Source organism: Phasianus colchicus, chromosome 4, assembly GCF_987193195.1.
Source record: "Phasianus colchicus chromosome 4, bPhaCol1.hap1.1, whole genome shotgun sequence".
NCBI classification, from domain to species: Eukaryota; Metazoa; Chordata; class Aves; order Galliformes; family Phasianidae; genus Phasianus; species Phasianus colchicus.
The window spans coordinates 29,791,950-29,811,653 of NC_143439.1; the positions used below are offsets into that span (position 1 = coordinate 29,791,950).

The following is a 19,704-nucleotide window of genomic DNA, read 5'->3' on the forward strand; positions in this document are numbered from 1 at the left end:
GCTGATGGTCACACTGAACAGATCAGCTGAGAGTTGAATTGGGATTTTGGTTCTTTTCCAGTCTTTATTCACCCATTATTTCCACTGATTTTTGAATGAGTTTTGCCTGTGTAATAGTGTAAGGATAGGCTTTGAGAATTTTGACTGTGCTGTTAGTAGTATTGACTGCAGAGTGCAGGGGAGCTAAGTGTATATGATTAATTTTTCCTAACATTATATATGTATTCCCAAATCAGTGCGAAGGGGAAGGCAGCATACTTAACATGGAGGTGTACTTTCATCCCTCAGCCCACTCCGAAGGCGTTTGTGCTAGTGTAGTTTCATTTTGCACTGGAGATTTGTTGATAAAGATGGCCATAAGATGCCATTACTACAAATGCCTCTGTTCATATTGATTTAACTGTGTGCATTGCCCTTGGATCTCTCTCCATCTTTGCTACAAACAGGCTTCTCTGGGGCTAATTTAGTGGGGGATCAGTTGTACAAAGGTTACAGAGAGAACCACCATTTCCCTCTGCCATCCGTCTCAGCAGCAAACCAGAATGTGTTATGCATGAACTGTTCACTCCTTTAGTTAGCACAGAATTTTCCTTGTTCTCCAGTGCAGCTGAAGCTGCAAAGGGAAATGCATTAGCAAACAGCATCTTGGGCTTGTTGGCAGAAAAAAGGCGTCTCCTTTTTCAGTTTTGGCTCTTTTTGTGCAAAGATGGGAGTATGGCTGTAAATTGGGAAAGCTGTGAAGAGGTTTTAAGTGGGTAGTCTCCATCCCAGTGTGGCAAGAGCCCACTGTTAGATGTACCTGTTATTTAAAGGTCAGTTGGGAAATGAACTGCTGGGGGAGGTATTTTCAAAGTGGATTTCATCCAGCTATTTCTGTTGTGTGCCATCACATGAGATGAATCACCCAAAGGGCCTGCATATCTCCACAGAGTGCAGAAATAGCCTGGTAACTGTCTTCAAAGGGATGCTTTGTGGTGGGATGCTTAAGCTGAATAAGTTGTGCAATTATATTGGGGCACCCTTCCTCTTTTTCCCACAAGCAGCCATGCAATTTATTGTTTCTGTTTGTTGGGTTGGTTTTTTTTTTTTTTTTTTGGTAGATAGTTCTGCAAAATGGAGGTTAAGACATTTATTTGGGAGTCAGCATCTCTGAAGCAGCAGGTGGTCAGTTCTGCTAGGAAAATACACCTGACATCAACAGAAATCCTGCTGCAGAGTGCCCCAGATATTTCACACTTTATCCTTTTTATTCTGCCTGGAAAGAAGCATTCATGGTCCTAGGGCTTTGCATAAAGTATAAGTTGTTTCTTCAGTCTCTCCCTCAGGAGAGCTGAAGCCTGAACAGACCAGTAGGGCAATGTGGTTTTCACAGTTCTTGTCTTCCTCTTAATATTTTAATATATATCAAGCTTTAAAGAAGACATTTCATTAATGTTTTATTTACAAGTGTGCAATTAAAGCTCAGAGGAATCAAGTACAAGTCTTGAATGATATGGTTGGTATCTTTGCTGGCCTGAGGTTGATACAGCAGGCTTGTATACCCTTTCAGAAGTCACTCTCCAGCTCTCCCAGCCTAGATACCTTCTACATGAAACTGTATTATCCCAAATTATACATTCTTTGTGCACAGGTATTTTTCCCAGAACCTTCAGTCAACAGTCCAGTTTCTAAAGCAGAGAGAAAATGATCCTTTCTCCTGAGAATCATCCTGTCCTCCAAGTCCTGGCCTGACTCCACTCCTCCATTTCCTAGGCTGGTGCTGACTTTTCATGCTCCTGTTGTGAAAGCAGACAGCAGTGACACATCCTCTAACTGGGGTACTTTCTCATCTAAGGCTTTTTTCCCTGGTCACACTTGCAGTACTAACAACCCCCTACTGCTTGCTGATGTGCCAGGCAAGTCTGACCTTGCTGTCCTTTTTCCTGTATTACGATTAGCATTTGCTGTCTCACTTCATATGCTTTTCTCCTTCTTCCATGAACATCATGGGTGTCAGTCTGGAATACTGTGCTTGTACGGCACGTCCTTCCTTTAGACACATAGCTGTATCTTTATCTGATCTAGCAGATGTCACATTCCTTGCAGCTTTTTTTCAGCTCCAGCACCTCTTTCATATGCTGCCTTCTTCCCCTGCAAATGCCATGTGCGATGATATTGTTTTGCATGATATTATTCTCATTCATCCTACTGGGATTTTCCAGCATATTCTCAAACTCACCTGATGTAACGCATTCTGTAATGAAACCAATACTTAACTGCCAAGACATACATGATCATTTCAGGTATCTACTGAAGGCAACTTCCAGTTACAGACTAGTCCAAACTGTTTTAGGTTCCATTCGCCCTTGCTGCTCATCATAGCTTAGTGTGTTTGGGGTTATATCACTCTATCACTTCTACTGTCAGAGGAAGAACATGCTAGTCTGCCCTCTGACAATTACTCTGTTTCAAGATTTAGGGGGTTTTCTGGTCTTCACACTCCAACTCTGCAACTTTGCCATTTTTCCCACCATGGATCTGGCTGAGTATTCCTTCCATCTATTTTACATCCATCTTGCGCTTCTCTCAGCACTGAAAATTTGAGCTGGACCTACTGCTTCGATGTCTTCATCTCAGTGGTTCTCCAGCTTGTCTGTGACTTCAATCTCTGCAGGATAAAAAATGCAGACATTACTTTGGGAGTTTCTTCATCACCCTGTGCTTGTGATCCTTTCAGTGTTGTCTGTTTTTCTCTGCATTTCTCTTCTGCTATATCTCATGCGTGACACAGCATGGACTGGCCTTTATTTACGTTAGGCATGACTAGACTGTAATTCACTGTGGAATAGTGTGTTTGCAAAGTCCCCAAGTCTGCGTTTTGTTATCCTCTTTGCCTGACTAGGAATTGATGCAGCTGTGGTATGAATGCCATGGCTTCCAGCTGACTTCGGTCTCCCAAGTCTAAGTCTGATGCAGAGTTATTTAAACTTTGCTATACCTGAGCCAAGTCTGTAGAGCTGTACTCAGCTCAGACAAGTACCACATGGCAAAGTAATGCTGGAGCTGTAGAGAAGTGTTGAATTAGCAGCCCAGATGTGGTTGTTGAACACCTGGGGGACAGCCTGCCCAAGCCAGAGACAGTGCAAGAGTTGAGCATACTAGCATTGTTGAACGTATAACTGCAAGCGGTTTCGGAGTGAGCTACAAAAGGTGAGTGGGGTAAAACCTGAACCAAGCTGATGACTTTGTGAATGGAAAAAAAAGAAGTCTTCCTTTGTCTAAAGGGTATTTGGGAGGCTTGTGAGGTCTTGATGCAGACACTCAGACAAAACACTGAAAAACTGGACCAAAAGGCTATGTTGAGATGCCTGTAGGGTGGAATGTTTGCTAGAACTTGTTTCCTTGAAGGCTGAAAAGTAGAAGGTAGAGAAAGCAACAAGTTCATCAGGAGAAGACAGTAGATAACTGCTTGGCTGTAACAGGAGATTCTTTGGTGGTTGGGATAAAGACAGTTGCTAAAAAGAGCAGAGATTAAAAGCAATTTATGTGATTACTGTTGTTTCAGTTCTGTTAAGCTTGTATTTTTGAAATCTAGTCATGTACGTGTGCAGTCCATGCAGGTGGAAAGGGAATGTCACTCAGCACTGTGCTGATGTCAAGAGGAACAGATTGCGAGGGACCACTGCAAATGTGAACACTGTTGGAACACTGCTGGTATGGCATGGACCCAAGCTCTGGGGACATCTAAGTGGCCTCCTTCTAAGCATGAGGAAAAGGTCTGTTTGCACCTGGGGAGCATTACTGTCAAAAAGCACTCAAGTAGCTCAGACAGCCTTGAAAACAAGCAGTTGTAGTGCAAAACAGCAATGCAACTCCAGCCTGTTTTTATCTATGTCTTAGGTGAGAGGTAAAACAATAATTACTGTCTCTCTCTGGATATGAGACAGCTGAGAGAGAAAAAAAACATCATGAACCCTATGGTACTTTGTTACCCTTCAGGTTTTCAAGTTGGAGATTTGATATTTTCTTCTAGAGGAAAAATGAGTTATTTGTTAAAAGAAGGAGTGTTTCTTGTTTAGGTGAGGCTTGAGAACAGCAGAAAAAAAGGAAAGCTGTGTCGATGGTATGAAGTAGTGTTTTCACATAGGATAACATACTGTTGGAGCTGCATGTATCCATTGAAGTTAGCAGATAAGAGGAATTGTATCTTCACTGGTGACAAGCACTTCTAATATCTTGATGGCTTTTCCTTCTGGAAAATAAATGGACTAGGGACAGAGCCACCACATTTCTTTGTAAATAGAAACTATTGCCAAAGTCTGTTGTGCTGGGCCCCACTGTAATGCTCTGCATTCACTGTAATGCCCTGAATCTTGGCTTCCAAACTAGAAAGCAAGTTGCACCTAAGGAGCAGGTTTGATAGTTTAAAATAAAGCTTAATACTTCAATCCCAGTCTTCCTGTAGAAACATGAGTATGTGCACCCCTTGTCTTTTGATTCTATGCTCTCTCATCCCAAAGGCAGTGCTCACAGCCCCTGCTAACCCCATCCACAGAGGTCTCCTGGAGAGCTTTATTGTTGGCCTCTGTTGCTCCATTTTTCCTTGACTGCAGGAACATCAGGGAAATGCAGCTCTGCAAGCAGATGGAACTGAGCTGCTGCATGAGGAAGAAGAGCTGGGAGACAAGAGGAACCCAACTAAAAGGCATAGGGCACTGTCCACTAGAGCCTGAACCCATCAGGCAGAAATGGATGCTGGTAACAGGGTCTGTCCACAGCCCTGGACAAGGTGGGAGGATGAACCAGGTCCAGGGACTAGCACAGAGCAGCAGGGAATGGGGTTAAAGACAAGGCTGGAAGTTGGGCTGCAACCATAGTCCAAGGTTGTAGGAGATAGACAGAAGGAAAGGACTGGTAGTCCAGTGCTGAGCAGGGGATATGGGACAGAACTCAGACTTATGGGGACCACTAAGTTGAATCAGTGCCATCAAGATCCTATAAGGTGGTGCAAGATTAGAATCCAGGACCTCTGGCAACTCCTGCTGCAAAGTGGCAAGTCTTAAATATTTAATTGTTCTTCTTGGCCTTAGGAGTCTGTTTATTAGGGTGGATGCACACTTGCAGCCATTATCAAACCTTAGGTGCTAGATGGGTATATGAAGGCCAGAAAAAAAAAGAAAAGCAAACATCAAAAAGTCATTGTGAAGCTCCAGGATCCCCAGTATTAGTGCACTTGTTATTTTTCCCAGCTAGGAAAGCCATATTCACTCCTCTTTTTCCCACGCAAATGCTCTGAAATGGGAAATGGAAATTAGGGTATTCTTTTGTCCCTGTCCCTTGCCTTTTCCTTCCAAATGCCTAAGTGTCATTGCATCTTTCAGATTGTAAGTAGTGCTCCAGCATAAGTACTTGATTTCTCTTTGCTTTATTATTTCTCCCCTGCGTTTTTATATCAACCACAAAGACATAATCTGAAACATACACAGGAAAAAGGGAAATTATTGCTACTGTTTTCAGAGATAATCAGTTTAATGTCAAATTCATGTGGATTTCTTCATAATGAACAGAACAAATTGAGCTCAAATTCAAACAGTGGGAATCTGAGTCAGAGAGGAAAATTAAAATGAAGAACATTAATATCCTGATTTCTAACCCAAGACGTGATTGTTTCCTAAATGAAATCTCCCATCAAATTCCTACCACCCACTCAAAAATATAATTAAGCTGTGATTTCCATGCTGAAACCATATCTGCACTGTTAACTCAGCAGGGATGACTGTATGTGTTTTAGGGAAGGGGAGGGGGGAAGTTTTAAATTATCTTCAGGTGGCCATATCAGCCTGCATTTTTAGGAAGCTTTTCCTTATAAAACACATTAGAAGGTGACATTCTGCTTTGGCAGAGTCTGTCACTCCAAGAGATGGTAGCTGCAGGTTTGCACTGAGGCACTGAAGTGAAACTAGTTTGGGTTACTGTCCGCAGATTTTATCTTTCTGTATGGTGAAATGAAGATGCTTCTGTTTAGCTGTCTGCATAGGATTGGCATGTAGTAGTTAGGATATAATTTGGAAATTCAGCAGTGAAAACAGTCTGACTTTTGCTGTGGTTAAAAGGAGAGACAAGCAGAGAAGAAGAAAGAGCAAAATGGAAAATCAACACGAACTGCTCAGGAATGGCTTAACCCAGTTCAGCATTTTTCTAGTTCTGGCTTCAGAGCTGTGCTCTATCTGAGCTGTCAGCCCCTGTTCAGGAGCTTAAATAAAGAGAAATTTCTCCATACACTTTAAAGAATGACTTGCTCATCTGAGCCCATTTGCAAAGCTGACCCTTTGCTGTCAATGCCTAGGGAAAGCAGAGGGTGGGTAGAAATTTGGATTGCAGGATCGTTCTTGTTGTCATGTGTCAGTCTATCTCAAGATGCTCGTTCTATCCTTGATGGATTTATGTGACTGGCATGACAGACAGATTTCTGCTGAATTTATATTGCGTATAAAACAAATAGCAAGCACTTGAACTCTGGGAGAGGTAGGAAAGCCTCCACTCATCTCAATCGGATGTTCAGAGGGCGCCATCCACTGATATGTCACAGTCTGGCTAAACAGCTCTTACTTGCTCTGAGCAACACCAGTGACTCTTGTTCAGGCTTAAAGGTATTAGAGAATAAATACTGCTTTCTTTCCATTTGTTTTCTTTTTTTGCACTACATATTTAGCGGTTGTCAGGGTCTTCTGGAGGGAAGCATGGAGGACTTTTCAAAGCTGAGCCTACGATGACTTTGGTATAAGCTGCAGCCTCAGTGACCATTTGGAGACCATTATCTGGCAATGTGCAAATCTCACTTTATCATCATCGGTGCTTTAAACCAAAGGCATGGCACTTTTCCCCCAGCGCCTAGCATTTCTGCAGTGTCTGTGCTTGATACTGGCCTTACTCACCAGTGCTGAGCCAGCAGGTGTGTTCTGCTGCACCAGCCCAAGGGACTCCACAGACACTGTTTTTGAGCGTTTCCCTTCCCAGCATCTAGAAAAGTCCCAGCCTTGGGAAGGTTAGGCTTTGTTGCAGGGGATTCAGCCAGCAATCCTGGAGCCTGGAGGCAGTTGATTTAGCCACAAACAGCAACAACAATGTGAACCCGCTCTCCTCCGGCCTCGGGAGTATGATTAGCAGTTCCATTTCTGTTTCTTTTCAGTTGAGGCTGCCTCTTGAGTGCAGAGTAGTGTTTTTCTGAGGTGCTTATATGTCCCTTGGATGTTTGGTGGAAGCCAAAGGGCAAGAAGCAGGTTGAGAGTCCCCTGAGGCATCTCTCCACTAATCCAGAGCAAGCCTGCAGGCTCTGTTCTAGCATTTCATCTAGCCACAGTTTCTCAAGTGCTGTGGCTTCTACTCCCTCTCTGGGGAAGGCGATGCTCAAGAGCACTTACCCTTCCAGTACTGCAAATGCTGTGTGTGCCAGTGCTCACAACAAGGAGAATGGCACAGGAATTTCAGAAGGTTAATTTATGTCAGGACTCTAAAATTTCCATTTTGCCCAGCGTTCGTGACTGTTTCTTTACCAGCTCACTGCCACTGGCATTTTCCTGATGAAACTGCCTAAGTTTTAAGTCTTTGGTTTTGTTCCCTGCTTCTATGTTCCCTCTTTGTAACCATTACAGAGCATATATATCAACCCCTGATTTTCCCTGACCCCACGAGTATCAGTGCCTGGGTCCCACACCCAGACAGATCACAAATTCGGATGGAGTTGTCCACATGCACTGAGTCAGCCTGGAGGGATTACTGTTTGCAAGACATAAATCACTGCAGCCCTGCAAAGTGGCTGTTGGTTTAACTAAATGTCAGCATCTGGCCTCAAAATGAACCATTCTGATAATCATACATGAAGTAGAGATGAATTGCAGGTAGCTGTAAGCAAATGAGTATTTTCTATTTGTAAGGAAAATGCAGTATTCTTTTGGACTAGCAAGTGCCTTGACTTCTTTTTTCTGTTGTTCATGGTTTGTGGTTGTTGTTTTTTTTTTTTCAATCAGCCTCACATATGCCAGGAAAAATATGATTTTCTGCATCAGGGATCAAAACTTAGAAAATTTAACTCATATTTCTGCCTACGTGTGAAATGAATCCCACTGCTGATTGTCTTCTGGTTTATTTTGCCTCTCTGCTGCCTGGGACAGAGTTAGCTGAGATTTGTTGCAGTGATTTCAGTGAGTGACATGGCATTCTTCCTTTGGGAGATATTATGAACTGGCTTTGATTTTAGGATTGACAGCCATATAATTGGAAGTTCAGTCATTAGGTGGATCAGATTTAAAGAGGAAAAGTAAGGGCAAAGCAATTTCTGAAATCAGAGCAGGCTTTGGGGACTATTAGATCCAGCAGAGTATTGCTGCAGAGCAGTCTTAGCATGATGACTGTGGAGGAAGGAAGAAAGCGTGGCTGCTTATACAGACTCTTGCAAGTACAGGCCAGTTTCCACCACAGGCATGGCTTTCCACATGTCTTGATTAAGAAGTTGCATCTGGCGAGCAGGAAGTATAGAAGGGAACAAAGAGCCATAATGCACCTTTGTGTAGTCATGGTGTAGAGAACCATAAGCTCTTTGAAGGAGCAGCAGTGGTAAAAAGAAATGTCCCATCTGGGGAATGTGCTTCTGCTCCAAGCAGCTGAGAAGGAATCAGTGAAACGATGGCCTCTGTCCCATGGCAGACATTTATAAGTTGATGTTTTGAACATGGCCTGAAGATTACAATCTATCTGAGGCTTATCATCTGAAATCATTCCATGAGAAAGGAGGGAAAAAGGGAAAAAGAGCTACTTTCCCTGCCCTGTCTCTGCATAAAAACATGGAATGTTTCATTTCACAGAAGATGGCCCAGAGCTTAACAATCTCATTTGCTGAAATTCCATTTCACTGCAGTCAGTATTAATAGCTTCTCAATGAATAGATTAGATGCTGCAAGTGACAACAAACCTATTTGAGAGAAATTTAATAGGGAGGTTTATTGAAGTTTATTAACTAAATCCTGTTGGCTATTATAAGAACACAGGTCAATAAATCTGAACGTCAGAGCTTTTGTTGAAGGGAATGAGGAAGAATGCTGAAGATACCTGTTGTCCTTCAGCAAATGTGTGTGATTTCACTTTTCATAGTTGTATTAATTGTTTGAATAATCTACAAGAGAACATGCGGAAGACCAGAATTTTTAAAAATACTTCAAAAATCTGTCCACAACACAGTAAAGAGCAGTACTGAATGCTGATAAGAAAAGTCACAGAGATGACTAGAGCTTTGACTCATGCAAACCTGCTTTGAATGTATTTTCTTTGCCTGGGAGTAAAATGGAATAAGTTAATGCTCAATGATGTACAGAGCTAGCAAGAATTTACAAACAGATCTGTGCAGCAAGGTTATTTCAGTAATGTTCAAGTTAAGGCGGTGAGTTACTTACGATGGTTAGAATAAAGCAGTGTGTTTTTGTTTGTTTCTTTGTTTTTAAATGGACACTTAGGAAAAGATTCATCTCTAACCACATAGTTGGTGCCCTGGATAAACCAGTCTCGCTGGTAGCCAAGGCACTGCAGTACCTCTGGGAACTGGGCCATACTCTCTCTGCAGGGTAGTCTGAAGTCCAGTATCTGAAGTGTGAGAAGCAAGGAGTCTTGATTTATGGGGTCTGCGGACAGAAGGACAAGTTGGCTGCTTTCAGGAGGCAGAGTGGGCAGGGGCACAGCTCCCTACCCTATCTTGTGGGATGGGAGCAGCGAGAGTTGTGTGGATGGCAAATGGGAAAAAAAACATAAAGATTAAGGTTGACCGGAAACACACCAGTACATTCTTTCAGGAAACAACCAAAAAAATAACAAGAACAATTATATTTTTGGACTCCTGGGTCAGAGGCAATGAAATATTTTGTTACAGCTCAGATGTGCCTTTTCTGAACTATTTATTTTAGTTTCTACTCTAATGAAAAGATGACATCATAAGAGAGTCAAATTCAGCTTTCATACAAATCAGTCTTGAGAAACAAAGAAGAAAAACATTTCATTTGGAAAATACTGGGCTTCTCTGGGCGTTTTTGAAACGTTCAATTGATTGATTCACTAGTTCACCAGCTTATATTTATTAAATGCTTTAGTCTCCTTTCGCTGCAAAACTGCACTCTTGGCATGCCTTCTGGGCAGTGGGGAAATCTTTCTTTCCCCAGTGTGTTTCCAGCCTGCTAAAATGCATGTAGCAAGGCAAGAGCTGGTTTTGGCAAGTCACTGAAAAGATACAAAGCCAAAAGAGATAAGTGAGGGTATTCTTACCTATGTAGGCAGATGACCCTGAATAAAGCAGTGCTGCCCAAGCCATTGGCAGCCTGCTTAGGCCACGCTGCATGACATTAATTTTCAGAAAGGCTGGAGGAGTACTTGGATATGTTTCCCCTTCTGTTGAGCAGACCACGCAGATGATTCAAGTTAGCTTAAATGCCTTTATATGGCTTTGTCAGCCAGCTGCCCACAAGAAATTAATTGAATTTTGCTCCTGAATGATACAACCTAGAGTCTGGTGGCATACGCTTGTCATATTTCTTGTTGCCCTTTGCTTTTAGTTGAGTGTTTAAATTGTACCTGTTTAACAAGGTGCAGCTTTCTGTTATGCTCATGCACCAAATTCCTGCTGTTAAACGTGGACTCTGTGAACTTCTCATCCTTGCGAAAAAGGAAATGCCCGTGTGAGCCTTTGGCTTTGAAGTCTCATCTCTTTCCCACTCCCAAGAGCAGGTGTGCCCATATGCATACAACACATCGTGGGTTTGGGAATGAGGTGAGTTTGCTTTCAGTAGAGTACCTTTGGCTAGCAGAACTGAAGGTGTTGCAGTGCAGCTGAACTGAAGCCAGCCAGCATAACTAAGTAAATAAAGAAGTGAAAAGCATGCTTGGTGACTGTGTGCTGGGCTTGGGTACTTCAGGAAATGGCAGAGGAGGAATTTGTATAGCGGATGTTACCACTGAACTACTGCAGAGCAAGGATGATGCTGGGCTGCGTGATTTGCTGGAAGTAATTGGTGTCATGACATGGAAGGCTATGACATGTTGTGCCAAATAGGCCTATTTGCTTCTTCTCTTAGCATTTTCAGAAGGCATGTGTTTTGATCCCAGGCTTTCTTTGTTGGACTTCACTAGCTGTTTATTACCATGGCCATTTGCATGGGTAGCCCACCTGCTTCTTCTGCTCATACCTCATCTGCAGACTTAATCTGCTTTTCCCAGTAGCCCTGGTGGTTGCTATAGCAATGATAAAGTGTTATGAAAATGGCAGGATGATACTTAAATGTATGGCTCGCTATACCTTTTTCTTTCTCCCTCCTGGGAAGGAGAAACTCAATAATGGGGATTCGGCTGTTGTATTATTTTTTTATCTTAAGCTTTAACTTCAAGCTCTCTGGAGTATGAATGCAGTTTTTCTCCCTCAATCCTTTGAGGCAGGGAATATTGCAGCTTTAAAGCAGCTAAGGAGAAACAAGACCCCAGATTAATGAATACAGGGCTTATATAATTTTCTTTTTAAGATGCCAGAGGTTGTATTTTTCATGACTCACACAAAGAGTGAAGTTCGCTATGGGCAGCCCACCCTGATGGGGACCTGCTACTCAGTGCCCAAAATATTGAAAAGTATTGGAAAGAGATATCAGTGGATTTACTTTGGCCTTGTACCAGGAGAATTACTCAAAACTGACTTAAAAAGTGACATTTAAATCAGTAAATTAAAAAATCTTAATGCCCTCGCAAATAAAGGCAGAGGAAAGCAGAAAATGTGGTATTTTTGTTTAGTGTCTGCATATAGGAATGGGTGGCTGTTTTGTTACACAAAGCCTCCTCTTGTACACAAATTTGAAATTGAAAATGACTGACTTATTCTGAGTTTTCCACTTTTTGTAGTGATCATAGTCAGAATCACAGATCTGCTTTAAAAGTTTCCAGGAACTATCTAGTTCATACAATCCAGAAGGACCAGGTTGATGTGAATTTAGCTTGTTTCAGAGCCCACCAGGCAGCAGAGGGCCCCTGCGGTGCATGTAGGCAAGCCAGGTGCTGTGTACTGACACAGATCTGTCCCTTTTTGTCTCTTGCTGTGCACTGCTCCGAGCTCAAGCTGCAGCGGGATCAGCTCATGCATGGCAATAGGTGGGGTATGAACCTGGGAAAAGCATCACTGTCTTTGTTGTGGGAACCTGATGTGTTAGACAAGATCAGGCCAGTAACACATTGTGTGAGATGCTTCTTTCTGCAGTTGCCATTGAAAGACACTTTGAGCAAAAGTATTCAAAGCCATGGGGCAGGTACAGCCTTCTTCTCCATATCAAATCTCATGGCAACCAACTTGGAGTTTGGGTTAAATCTCAAATGGGAGGATTACGTCACTTTGGAATTTGTGATTGCCATTAACTCTGGACTTTCGTGTTACTTGTATAAACGTGAGTCCCTCTTTGAATCTTTTACGACCCAGCTTGTTTGGAAGTGGTATAAAAGCGGAGACTACTTTAATGACCTTAGTAGTCACACTGGTATAAAACACGTGCAAGACGAGAAGTTGTTCCTACAGTCTTCATCCTCAGTCCAATATGTGATAATAATGGATAAACCAGAACAAAAGGATTGACTCATTTGACAATGAGTTATATTCAAGGTTGCTTAGTTAAGTGTTCATATAATGTTTTTTTACAGGAGACAGCTTTGTTTCCTTATTTCCAAACACAACAGTTCATCTTGCTTTACATCAGTATAGCCAAAACATCAGGTGAGAGAAACCAGTATTTTTTGCAGCTGCATGTATCCATGCAGGAGCCTCCCTGGCATGCAGCCCTCATACAGTGCCGCCTTCTACCTTGTTCTGCGCTCAAAAGGCCAAGTGATCCGCTAATACCATTCGCCTCAGGACGGGAAGGGCTGGGGAAGCATAAAAGAGAGGCAGAACAGATTTTGCTTTTTTGAAATGCTCTGTTGGCGTGAGCTTTCACAGAGCTTGCTTCTGAGAAACGGACCTGGGGCTTGTATATTCTCAGCAATGGCATCCAAAAGAAAACAAAAGGAGGAAAGAAAGTAGAAGCCAGGTAATTAGTTGCAGAGAAGAGTTTACACCCAGAACATCAACGTCTTTCTAGAGCCCACCTCCACTATGCCACAGCGCCACCTCCACCCCCAAGAGAGGCAGATGGCGGACTCTGCGCCCCAGAGGTGACAAAGATGACCCTGCAAGAGTGGCTGGTGTTGAGGAATTTGCTTTCCAATCGCTTGTTTGGGTTTGGGCAGCAGATGCTGGTGAAGCCAGTTAACCCTACCGTTCCAGCTAGCGGCCAAGCTGGGATGTGGGGGTCTGTGATGGAGGTTCTGGTGCCCTGGAAGAGGATTGGGCTGGGGTGGTCTGTTTTCTGTGCTCCTTCCCTTTCTCTTTGCCTGCTGATAGCCTTGAAATTGCCCCATCTAAGACTTGTTTTCCTTGTAGGAAGGATTTGTTCTGATGTTTTAGCCCAGGAAGTAAATGAAAATTACTTTATGCCCTTGAGTATTCCTGCAATGAGAGTTCGAATTGTCTAGGGGTGAGTTTTTGAGTCAGCTGCCTCTCTGGATCCCAGGGGAGATTTAAGGATAAGGGTTTAATGGTTTTTTGGTCCTGCAGATCAGCAGGAGGAGGGGGGAGGCTTTGCTTCAGGGATTGATGCTGTGGTGGGAAACAAGGTGGGTCTTGGCAGCCACCTGCTAAGCTGTGATGATCCTGTAAAGCAGAAGTCCAGAGCCTGCAGCTCCAAGGGGCAAACCTAAAGGGAAGGCTGACTGCTGGCTGCGTTCTCAGAAATGACAGGAAGGAAGACAAAAAGATGTTTGCTTGGAAAACAGGGACTCCCCAAACATACATCCCCATGGTCTCCTTTCATTCCCAAGTGCAACACCTGCCAGGCCGAGGTGCTCTCATTACCCGCCTGCCAGGAGGCACTGGACAGCCTCTGAGAGCAGGAGCTGCAGTAAACTCGTCCTCTTAGATACAAGAAATTGGTGGCCAGAGCAGAGCTCTCCAATAAGTGCTGAGAGCCTTTGAAGAGGTTGCATTTTCTGTCGTTTCTTTTTAATTATACTTTTTTGGTTTCAAATACATTTCAAGGGACCAGTAAGAGAGATCCTAGGCCATAGTGAATGTGCTGTTTTATGTTAGTCTTTTTTGTTTTTTCTTCTTCATTTGGCACTTTTTGGAGAGTTCCCCCCACTTCCCCGCTATTGTGTAGGCTGCCATCTTTGTTTATTTGTATCAAGCATGTGGGCATAGCCTTGCTTACACTCCGAGCGACTGGGGAACCACCATAAATGTAGCTTATCTGCTTTCTGATCCATTTTCTTTTGCATCAGTTTGGATTTGTGCATTGTCAGTAACATCTGTGCTGCTTTAGTGGCATACAGTTCTCAAGTCTAATTAGCTGGCTGCTTGTAATCAGGACTAATTCAACTGTTGTCATTCTGAATGTTCTTTTTCCCTTTTTTTTATGCCACATTTGCCTGATTGACCTTTTTTGTTTTTTCTCTGTCTTCCTATCGGGCTGCTCCAGGAGCCATGGCTAATCATCTTATAACCAATGCTCTGCTTCGTCCTCATGGCACTAACAACCCTTATAATACATTGCTCGGGGAATCGGCGGTCTATAACAACCCTTCTGTCAGCATGTACAACGCACAAGGTGTGCTGGAGTTTCTCTCTAATTTTTCTAGTGAGAATTCCATTTTCTGTGGCTTATTTTTGCCCATTTCTTTCTTTTTTTCTTCTTTTCCCCTCCTCCCCCCCACACACACTTTGTTTTTTGGAACTGGGCACAGAAACGATCCTCCCTTTCCTTTCATTTCAGTGCATTTTTCCATTTTGTGTAGGCTTTTTTCCATGAGCAATCAAGTTCACTTTGAGAGACACTCATCAGTTCTACTCAAAGCATTCACAGTGGTTTTGATTTTTTTTTTTTTTTTTAATCCCCTTGCTTTTGTATTGTTTTGGTCTTGTGTGTGTGTTTTGTCAGATGTATCCATTCCTCTGTTGTCAGCACATTTCCTTGTTAAACCATTCATTTCAAAAGCAGCAACACCTCTGAAGGTAAGTGAAGCTAAAATGGTCTTTGACACCAAAGCTCCTCTTGTTTGAAATGGCAGAGAGAAGTGTGGTCAGCAGCACACCAGCATGTCTGCTGGAGGTTGCACAAGAAAAAAATGCCAAACAAAGCAAAAATGCCCTTGATCTGTAGGAAAAAATGACAGCTGAAGGAAGGAGCATAGGTCAGCTCCAAAGAGCAGAGTTTAAACATTGAAGGAAATGTTTTGCCATTTGCATTAATACATTCTGTATATTCTATTACAAAGTAAAAAGAAAGAAAGAATGGAAAAAGGTGTAGGGAAGCTCAGAGCTCTTGGCACATTTTTCTGGCAACAAGAAGTGAGCAGGTAGAGTCAGTGGTATTCAGCTGAGGCTCCCTACACTGAGGTCATTCTCTTGTCACCAGCGTGTGTGTCTCTGCTCCAGCTGTGGGGGAGGCGGTATTTGTAGGCTGCTGTCTTGGTGCTGCTGCCCAGGCCAGGCAGAGGTGTTTGACCGGGATGGAAGAGCAGCTGAGATGTGGAGCTTTCCAGTTCCATCCTGCTCTACCATCTCTTCTGCGGGTTAGCACTCTTTCACCTCTCCCCTCCAATGAAGGAGCCCATTTCCCGTAAAGGATCCGTAAGGAAGGGAGAATAATGATGGTTATAATGCAAGCAGTAAAACCCCATTGTGCTAAATAGCAGTGTATTGTCTATAACAGACATAGATATTGAACTGTATCACTAGGGTATTTTCATTCAGTCCACAAGAAAGCACGTGTGTTTGACCTTTTTGTTGTTCATAAATTTCTTAAGCTATGCTAACACTGTGCAATAAATTTGCTTCCACTAATGTCTTCTAGAAAGGGGCTACTGTTAAGCATGAAATGCTCTGAATTTTAACATGTTTAGTGTATCACAAATGTCAAAACAAGCTTTGATATTCTGTATGTCTACTTGCATGATAATATTGAGATTTGAGGGACTTTTAAATCAAGAGGCAGCAGGTAATGCTGGGTCAGTATCTAACTTAAGGCAAATCCTGAGGTTCAAGTCTGGGTGCCTCAAATGGACAAAAGTGATTTGAGTGAAAATGTGACAAAAGGTTTTACATGCATTTTAATAATCTTATGTTCTTCTAGTTTATGAGACTGGATTCTGATACAATTACCTGAGTTAACAGTGTATTATTCCACAAATAGTGTTATTGATTTGAACATGCTATTCAGTGCAACACAGCCAGATGGATGACAAGGAAAGTTGCCCAGCCTACATCCCTAGGAGATTAAAGAAAGTGTGACCACTACTGATCCCACTTAAGCCACTGGAGCTTTGCCGTTGACTTCAGAGGCAGCAGAATGCAACCCATTATATTCAGGAGGCTGCAAGTTAATTAATGACCAAAGACAGTGGTATAGCTTTTGCTTTTCAAACTGGCTATTATCTTAGGACAAAGCATTCCATTACAAAGTGTGTATATTAGGAGAACCAGCAGTGGAAAGGAAACTTAGCAAAACCCATTTGGATTCTTTTCACTTTAAGGGTGCTGCACCAGCAAACTAGCTAAAGCAATGATAACACATTGTAAAAGTAGATGCTGTCACCATCTACGAGTGTGCTTTGGCCAGGATTGGAGTGCAGGGAAGGCACGCTAGCTAACACTGCCCTACTAACTCATTCCACATGATTTTCTTGCACCTTCATCTGCCACATCTGTTGTTGGCTGTTGACAGAGACAGGACTCTATAAGAGGATAAATGTGGAGTCTGGGGTGGTCTCCCCTTCCTCCTCTCCAGTTCCGTGCTTTCAAATACCTTCTCTGTTCAAGCTGAAGCTGCCCTGTCTCAGCAGGGGCTGGGAGCCCTAAAAAGCATTGCAAAGAGGCTGGGAATGAGAACCCAAAAGGCCAGAGGCCATGTACTAGTGACAAAACCAATTCCTTCACAGGACAGAGTGTAAAAGGAGGAGGAGATAGTAGGTGAGGAGCCTGGCACACCGCGGCACATGCGAAGCACTCACTACCCTTTGCATCTGATGGATATATACTCACTCTGTCTCTTGGATGCATAAGCGTCTCAAAATGGCCTAACTGCTTTTGTGATTGATAAGTTTAAGAGAAGAAGGAAATCACGTAACAAGCTCTGCTTAAATAACAGCGTCCCACAGACCAATGCAAAGTGAGAAGCTGACACTTAACAATGGCTCTTCATCTTCATCTCTGGCTCTGCTTTTTTTTTAACCCTTCCTTCTCAACAGCTTCATTTAGAGATGCCATTATTCGAACTACTATTTCTCTCACATTTGCTTGCAAAGTCCATGTAATTTTCCATGTGTTTGGTTATAAAAAGGACAGAAAGGAAACACTTCCTTGCAAAAGTTTTTTAAATGCCAACAGCCCCATGATGAGCTAAGTCATACTCTTGCAAAGCACTGTTGCAAAGGATGGACAGCAAAACAGTTTAGCAAGGAAATGGATTTCAGTTTCAACTGCCAGGGGTTATTAGAACCAACAGTAAGTAAAGCCATTCATTTTAAGACTCTGGAAATGACATTGACAGTGCCTGTCTTTTCAAGCATGACCATTGCCAGCTTTAGACTTCTCTTAACATTTCCAGGGATTATTTCTTGATGTATTGCACGCTGAACATTTATAATGGCATTGGATAAAGTTTTAAATGTGATTATATTTTCAATAAAACTGTAGTGCATTGATATTGCGGGTAAAATACTTTTCTGTCTAAAATGTCAATATTTTTAACCTGAAATAAACCATGTAACAAATTCATGTACTCTGGGCAGTGAAAATTATTTCCGTTAACTCTCTTTTCTGCACATCATCAATTTGCTTTTTACTCATGTTTCTCCTACTGTCGCTGTAAGCTTACTTGTTGTTTTTTCTTTCCTTTTCTTCATGCTGTCGTTTAGAGCCCTACAGAGAGACAAGTATGGGAGTAAAGCTAAACATTGCATATCAAATGTAATTTTTTTTAGTTCACTTTTATTGCATCACATATAGATGATGTAGTTAATAAAGGAAATTCATCTCACAGTTTTGAAATCAAAAGAATCTAAAGCATATGAATATACATATGTATATATCTGTGTATGCGTGTGTATGTGTGTGTATATATATATGTATGTGTACATATATATATAGTTAAGATTAGGTGACGCTTTCCTTTTTTATTTCCCGTTTTTGTGATATCATTTACCCAAACTAGTTTCTCATTTAGCTGTGCGTGCAATTCTTTTAAACTTCACCTTTTGATTTGCGAGGTCATGGCATTTTTATATGGCTCGTTTCATTGCAGAACCCACTCTGTTTTCACATGTGATGCCTTCATTTAATTCCCTCTGAACCCTCACAGCCTCTGGCTCTATGCATTGGCAGCGGAAGCATTGCTTGGTGCCTCAATGCATACGGCACTCAGCTATCAGACAAATGCTGTCATGTCCGTCACCCATTGCAAACGATCCTCCCCCTGAAATGCTCACTTCCCATTTCTTCCCAAACATCATGGCTCATTTGGAGAGCTTCCAACATGAAAATAAGCGGCTTTGCTCTATGTCTGTGATGGCTAGTTGACTTTTTGCATAGCCCCCTTGTTTGTTTGGAAACCCGAGATACGGCATCACCTTCCAAGCTTCAGAAACCTAAAAGACAACAGATACATTTGGGCATTTTACTCAAAAGAAAGAATGAAAGCCTGCACTAGCACTTTCCAGCCGTTGTCATGCACAACTATGACATCGCAGATATAGACCGAATCCTGTATTTTCAGAAGGTACACATGCCATGTACCAAGCATGGTAAGAGCACCTGTTAAATTGTCGGCTAATGGCTCCTCTAATCCACTGCTGCTTGCTGGGAGTTGCTTATGATTTTTTCTGCAACACCCATAGCCCTTAGCTGAAAGGTCGATATGGGATTTTGTGCTTTCCCGTGTCTGTCTTTGCTCTGGGGATGCCATAATCCAAAAAAAAAAAAAAAAAAAAAAAAACCAACAACAGTGTGTGGCAGCTTAACCTGCCTGTGGCCTGGGTTACTTCTCCCTTGCCTACGTGCTCCACCATAGCCCATAGAGTGAGTAAGGATGGCATCATGCCCCAGCCTTGTGCTGGCTGTGTTGACAGGCCAGCAAAAATGAGACAGCAGTCAGTGGTATAGTAGCAAGCAAGACAGTTCGTTGCTGAAATTCAGAGGCCTCATTTATGCAGCTGTCTGTGCATATATACATTCTTTGTGCAAGCCAGGCATGTGAATTTCCCTGGGTTGCCTGTTCAAATACACCAGGCAGCAAAGAAGGTTGGCAGGAAAGGCTCAGGAGTGTCCCAGCAATCCAAGTGTGTGTCCCACCATGTCTGCCATACTATGGCAGTGACAGTACTTGCTCTACCTTCCACTGAGATCTCCGCTTTCACTTGGAAAGGGAGATGGAAAGTATTTTTAAAGGCTGCACAAGACCCTGTTACAGCTGTCCCCTGTACCAATTGCATTAGGAAACTCCCACCTGACCAAGGTCAAGTAAATCATTTTGGCCGTGCGCTTGGGCCAGGAGGGGTAGGATACTTCATCTTCTTCCAAAAATGCTTTGGACAGGAAGCACTTTGTGGCCCTGTGCTGGCTGCATGAGC

The 19,704-nt window shown here is 42.7% G+C and overlaps 1 protein-coding gene across 4 annotated transcripts in view; it reads left to right on the forward strand.

The window, feature by feature from the left end:
- Positions 1-19,704, forward strand: part of ADGRL3 (adhesion G protein-coupled receptor L3) — a 490,651-nt gene that overhangs the window by 460,686 nt on the left and 10,261 nt on the right. Inside the window, exon 24 of one of the 4 annotated variants that reach the window (XM_090139055.1) lies at positions 14,559-14,687. The exons of the other annotated variants lie outside the window; for them this stretch is intronic. Coding sequence (XP_089995181.1) covers positions 14,559-14,687 — 129 coding nt within the window. The remainder of the gene's footprint in view (positions 1-14,558; positions 14,688-19,704) is intronic. 4 annotated transcript variants of the gene reach the window in all.